Here is a 6640-nt window from a genome sequence, read left to right as displayed (position 1 = left end):
AATGGGCAAATTTTATGGTATGTGAATTGCGAATTATCTCGATAAAGTTGTTATGTAAGTAATAAAAAAAGGTTGGGATATAATAGAGACCTAAACAGAGAAATTAACCCTAGGCAGAACAACACAGCTTCCGTTGTAATAAAGGAAGGAAGGACGGGAGAAGATGCAGAAAATCTGTAGGTCTCGTGATAGAAAATAAAGTTTACATCTGATCATTTCTCCCATAAAGTATGAGGTAAATTCATCAACTGGGAGTAAGGATAGAAGAAAAGTTACAATAGGAATGAGGACAGAGGACTCGGTATGAAATATTCATCTCAATACTTACTTAACACTATTAAGTACTTTTATCTCAACCTCAAAGTCCACATCATTCTGAATGGATGCATTAGTCAAGGTCCACTCTAGCAATTTCAAAGAGAAGCAATGTAACGTACAGAACTGGTTTGAATGGAGATGTTAGGAAGTTTGAAGAAGGAAAAGGAAGAAAGGATGATACCCAGAGATCATAAGCTGCAAACACCCCAGGGCTGGGTCCCACCAGTTCCTGCTGCTGTTCTGTTGTCAACACCGTCACAACATGTTCTCCACTTGCCAAATACGGCGGAGCTAGAGTTGCTGAAAAAAGTACAGACTTTGGCTCAGGCTTACGGAGCCTTGAATCACCCATCCCCACTGTGGCTCCAGAACTGCCACTGCCAACAACAGCCACACTGTCCAGCTGGAAACAGGAGGTGCCCTCTTCTTCCCACAGTCTGATCTCCTCAAGTGCTTACTATTGGCAGAACTCACAAGCAAGGGAGCCAGGTAAATGTAGCCTGCAGACTTTTAATCCCAGAAATATAGAGCAAAGTATAAAAGGGTGGGTGAAAGCCTGAGAGAAAAATACGTATAACCTGTGGGACAGTATTAGAACTATTCCTATTAATTTCAAGAACAAGAAAAAGGTATGGCAGAAACCAAAACAACATTGTAAAGCAATTATCCTTCAATTAAATCTTTTTTAAAAAACTACAAATAGAAGAGGAAAAAAAAAGAACAAGGTCAGGAATTTAGTATCCATACTACTATTCCCTGGTGGCTCAGAGGTTAAAGCATCTGCCTGCAATGCGGGAGACCTGGGTCGGGAAGATTCCCTGGAGAAGGAAATGGCAACCCACTCCAGTATTCTTGCCTGGAGAATCCCATGGATGGAGGAGCTTAGTGGGCTACAGTCCACAGGGTCGCAAAGAGTCAGACACGACTGAGCGACTTAACTCACTCACTCACTCACTACTATTTAACATTGTTCTGAAAGCATAGTTAAAGCAAGTAAATAAAAGAAAAAAATAAAAGATATAAATATTGGAAAGGAAAAAGTAAAATCATCATCATTTACACAGATCATTTTAGACCCAGAAAGTCCAAATAATTAAATAGAAACAATTATTATAAATAATGAAAGGGATTTCCCTGACAGTCCAGTGGTTAAGACTTCACCTTCCAATGCAAGGAGTGTGGGTTTAATCCCTGGTCAGAGAGCTAAGATCCCACATACCTCGTGGCCAAAACCCCAAAGTATAAAACAGAAGCAATATTGTAACAAATTCAATAAAGACTTTAAAAAAATAAGTAAATAAAATAAACAATGAGAGTATAAGATGACTAGGTACAAAATAAATAAACAAAAATCAAAATTATATATGTGTGTGCAAATGGAAACCAGTTAGAAGGTACAAATGAAAAAAAGATGTCTTATATTGACCAAAAACTAAAATAACTAGAAATAAACTTAAGAAACATTCGATGTATCTGAAATACTGCTGAGAGGACCAAAGACAATGTAAATAGAGCATGCATGACACACTCTTGAACAAGATATGTTGGTTCCCTCTAAAATATCATTAACACTATCCTAGTAAAATGGCCACTGCAAACATACTCGTAGCAAAAGACTGAAATCTCCTTGAAAGTAAGGAACAACAAAAGGATAACTGCTTTCACCACTTCTATTCTACACAGCACTATAAGTTCTAGCCAGAGCAATTAGGCAAGAAAAATAAATTTTAAAACAATGAAATTGAAAAGAAAGAAGTAAAATTATCTTTGATTGCATATGATATGATCTTTTATGTAGAAAACCCTAAAGATTACACACACACACACACACACACACACACCCAAAAGCTTTTAAAACTAATAAGTAAATTCAGCGAAGTGGAAGGTTACAAAGTCAATACACAAAAGTCAGTTGCACCTCTATACATGAACATAAACAATATGGGAAAAATCCATTTACAATAGAAAAGAACAAAATATTTCAGAATTAATCAAGGAGGTGAAAGATGTACAATGAAACTATAAACTATTGCCAAATGAGAGACTTCCCTGGCGGTCCAGGGGTTAAGACTCTGAACTTCCACTGCAGGAGGCACAAGTTCGATCTTTGGTCAGAGAACTAAGATCCCACATGTTGTATGCAGCTATAAAAAAGAGATAGAGAGATTTCAGCCTTAAAAAGGAAAAAATTCTTCTGTGCTACAACATGGATAATCTTGAGAACATTATGCTCCGTGAAATAAGCCAGTCACAGGAATATAAACACTGTATGACTTCACTTACGTGAGGTACTTAGAGCAGTCACATAGAATCACAAAGACAGAAAGTACAGTGGTGCTTGCCAGGGGCTAGGGCAAGGAGAGAATGGAAAGTTACTGTTTAATGGATGCAGAGTTTCAGTTTTACAAGAAAAAGAGTTATGGGGACGACTGGGTGATGCCTACACAACAGTGTTAATAAATTTAACACCATTGAATTGTACACTTAAAATGGTGAAGACGGTAAGTTTTATGTTGTATGTATTTTACCACAACCAAAAAAATTAAATGACATTGCCGAAACAAAAGAATATTTGTTGTTGCTATTGTTCAGTTACCAACTCTTTATCCAGCTGTTTATGACCCCACGGATTACAGCACATCAGTCTTCCCTGTCGCTCACCATCTCCCAGAGTTTGCCCAAGTTCATGTCCAAGAATAATTACACATTCTAAATAAATGAATACATAGCCATTCCACATGCAGGTATTTACACATGGGAAATGCAAGCATATATCCACACAAAGACATATATAAAAATGTTCATAGCAGTTCTGTTCATAATAGACAAAAACTGGACACAACCCAAATGTTCATCAACAACTGAATGGATAAATAATTTGTGGTAAATCCATAAAATGGAATACCACTCAACTATTTTCCATAAAATAGAATACCACAAATCAGTTTTGCTGATTATCTAAGGTTGTTGATTTTCTTTTCTCTAAATGAAAACTTCCTTTGGCCACTGTGCATGGGGACTATACAAGAGAGAAATGACAATCTAAAATCTCACAAACAGCCTTTTCCAGGGCCAGTGATGGCCTCTGAGGGAGGATGAGTTTAAACAAGGTCCCTGGTTGGGGCAGGTGCTCTGTCAAAGTCCATTGCCTCTGCCCTGAAGGTCAAACCCACTGCCCGGTCCAGTGGGGGCACTTAGGGGAAAGGTGTGGAGACAACTCCTGAGTCAAGCAGGGCTGAACTATTTCAGGAAAGTGTCCTTTACACAGGGCTGCAGTTGGTGGAGCTGGGGCAGCCCCTGGGCCAGTGCCCAGCAGAGAAGTTTTGTGACCCCAACGCGCCCCCCTCCCAAAGTGAAGACACTTTTGTTTCTGTGCTTCTATCTGGGGCAGAGGCTTGTTACAGTTTACAAAGCCCTGGGGGTGTTCCAGGGGCACTCAACCAGAATCCCCAGCTTACATAAACTGAGCAGAACCTGAGGCCAGGACGTGCCTATGAGTCAGCTCTGCCTTGGCATTTGGCCCCCCGAAGCTGTGATCTGAGATGGAGCTCCCTTCCCCCTCCCCGCAGCCCTCTGAGATGGCCACACACACCAACCTCTTCAACCTGGCAGAGCGTCCCAGAACTCAGGACACACCAGCACCACCTGTTTCTTCGCCTCCACTTTATTATGCCCCTATGTAATAAAATTTGTTAAAGAGCCTGTGGGACTTTGGGATTGCTGCTCTTTGCAGGAGTTCAAACATCCACTGAACCCCAGCAGAGAGGTAACTGCCAATTAGGAAACGGAGCAAAGTCCTCTTGCAAGGCGAAAGGAGACTTGCACGCAGGTCAGCGGCAGCTGAGCAGAGACCGGTCAGTCTCCCCAGGGAAGCTCCACTCAGGGCCAGGCTGCCATGGACGCCCTGGTCCGACTCCTGCAGCTGCTGGTGTTTCTCCTGACCCTCCCCTTGCACCTCATGGCTCTACTGGGTTTCTGGGAGCCCCTGTGCAAGACCTATTTCCCCTACCTGATGGCTGTGCTGACGGTCAAGAGCAACCGAGTGATGGAGAGCAAGAAACGGGAACTCTTCAGCCAGATAAAGGGGCTGGCAGGTACCTCGGGGAAGGTGGCCCTGCTGGAGCTGGGCTGCGGCACCGGTGCCAACTTCCAATTCTACCCAGCTGGCTGCAAGATCACCTGCCTGGACCCCAATCCTCACTTCGAGAAGTTCCTGACAAAGAGCATGGCCGAGAACAGGCATCTCGAGTATGAACAGTTTGTGGTGGCTTTCGGAGAGGACATGAGACAACTGGCCGATGGCTCCATGGACGTGGTGGTCAGCACCTTGGTGCTGTGCTCAGTGGAGAGTCCAAAGAGAGTCCTGCAGGAAGTTCGGAGAGTTCTGAGGCCGGTGAGCAGAAAGGGAAGGATCTGGGCATGGAGCAGCAATGTAGCATCAGCCACCCCAGAGTCCAGGGCACCCAGGATGGGGTATCTCATGTACTAGAACATGAGTCACCCATCCCCAACTGCTTTTGATCAGGAAATATGACCAGGGCCTGTATGGGGCAGGATAGAGTGCTGTAGAAGCACACAGCAGAGCCTGAACAAAGTGGGGGCAGATCAGTGAAGGACATCTAGGGACATGGTGTTTAAATTGAGACCCGAGGGATTAAGCAGAGGGTGGAGAGAGTATGGGAAACAAAAGTGCGTTCTAAGTAAAGATGTTAGGAAACATGGAATCCATAACAGGACTTCCATAGTAGCTCAGATGGTAAAGAATCTACCCGCCTACCAGAAGATCCGAATTCGATCTCTGGGTCAGGAAGATCCCCTGGAGAAGGGAATGGCTACCCACCCAAGTATTCTTGCCTGGAGAATTCCATAGACAGAGGAGCCTAGCGGGCTTCAGTCCATGAGGCCACAAAAAGTCGACACGACTGAGCAACTAACACACAGAATCCATAAGACTGGGAACTAGACGTGAAGAGAAAGGAATTTAGGATGGTTTCCAGGTTTCTGGCATAAACGACTAGCAGAGGGAGTGAAGGATGCTAGAGGGACGTGCCATCTGCAAGAAAGGAGAGACCCGTTCTGGACTCATGAGGTCTGAGGTGCTATGGAGACAGCTAGGCAAGAGGCACAGAGGCAGCTGGATGTCTAGGTCTGGAGGTCAGCAGAAGACGTAGCCTGGAGATTTCGACTTGGAAGTCACCAGCTTGTAACTGGTAAACTCCAAGCGGAGGGGTGAGATCACCGAGGGAAGGTACAGTGAGGAGGGAAGAGCCGGAGGAGCTCTTGCTTAATAAGGGGCCCAAGTGCAAAGTGTCCCTGGGATGCTGGCTGAGATGTCCGGAGCACAGGCACCTGGGTCTCTGGGAGGGTTCTGAGAGGGCTCTAGGGGAACGTCTTTGTGTCCAATGAGGTCTGTGCCCCTGGTTCTCCACCTCCCCATCTGCCTGCCCACAGCTAAGCTGTCCTGGTCATCGTTTAAAGATCTCTCACCAGGCAACCCCCTGGGTCACCGGAGGCTTTTCACATTGGCTTTGAGTGGACAGGTAGGAGTCAAGGGATACAGAGAAAGTCAAGAGCAGGATGCTGTCTGCTCCCTAAACTCGTAGACTGGCACCTCCCACTCCACCAGGAGGCTCTGATGGCTTGGTCAGCGGGATGGCATGAGGTCAGAGGAAGGTTGCAGAGTGGAGCAGGTAGGTGACGTGCTCTCTTCTCTCACAGGGAGGAGTGTTCTTTTTCTGGGAGCATGTGGCAGAACCACTTGGAAGCTGGGCCTTCCTGTGGCAGCAAGTTTTAGAGCCCACGTGGAGGCACATCGGGGACGGCTGCCACCTCACCAGAGAGACCTGGAGAGATCTGGAGAATGCCCAGTTCTCTGAACTCCAAGTGGAACAACACCCCCCTCCCATCAAGTGGTTACCTGTAGGGCCCCACATCATGGGAAAGGCAGTGAAATAACCCTTCCCCAAATCCTGCTTCCAGTCGGTCAGTCAGACGATCCCACCTACCCAAGTCTCCCTTCTCCTAAGAGGGATCCAGGCAGACCGAAACCATCCCCCACCACCCCAATCTCTCCTCCCCCCATGTCTGCCGGGGAGACATCTAACTCCAACCCTTCTTCAGTGAAAAAGCTCTATTCCCACCCTTACCACAGGGAGAAGAGAGTTATACTCTGTCATCTCAACTGCAAAGTCATGCACTGGGTCTCCCAATTTTTTCCCACCCACCCTTAAGACACCTCCCCATCCCTTCCCCGTGTTCCCCCTCCCCTGCTTCTGTGACTACACCCAAGTGCCCCCTGGATGTGATCACAAAAGTCAGCAAA

At 45.6% G+C, this 6640-nt stretch overlaps 1 protein-coding gene across 1 annotated transcript; it reads left to right on the top strand.

Annotated features, from left to right (window-relative positions):
- The first annotated feature begins 4213 nt into the window (after positions 1-4213).
- Positions 4214-6350, top strand: TMT1B (thiol methyltransferase 1B). Its single transcript, XM_052641110.1, has 2 exons — positions 4214-4711; positions 6037-6350. Exons 1-2 carry the CDS (start codon positions 4214-4216, stop codon positions 6271-6273), a joined length of 735 nt encoding a protein of 244 aa, XP_052497070.1. The 3' UTR covers positions 6274-6350.
- The last annotated feature ends 290 nt before the right edge of the window (positions 6351-6640 follow it).

The sequence above is a fragment of the Budorcas taxicolor genome, chromosome 5 (genome assembly GCF_023091745.1).
Source record: "Budorcas taxicolor isolate Tak-1 chromosome 5, Takin1.1, whole genome shotgun sequence".
Lineage (NCBI taxonomy): Eukaryota > Metazoa > Chordata > Mammalia > Artiodactyla > Bovidae > Budorcas > Budorcas taxicolor.
Note: the sequence above shows the minus strand (reverse complement) of the source record. Positions and strands in the feature narration are given on the sequence as shown.

Coding starts and splice junctions, on each gene's coding strand:
- TMT1B (XM_052641110.1), top strand. CDS start 4,214: ATGGACGCCCTGGTCCGACTCCTGCAGCTGCTGGTGTTTCTCCTGACC. Junction 4,712..6,036: donor TTCGGAGAGTTCTGAGGCCG/GTGAGCAGAAAG, acceptor CTTCTCTCACAG/GGAGGAGTGTTCTTTTTCTG.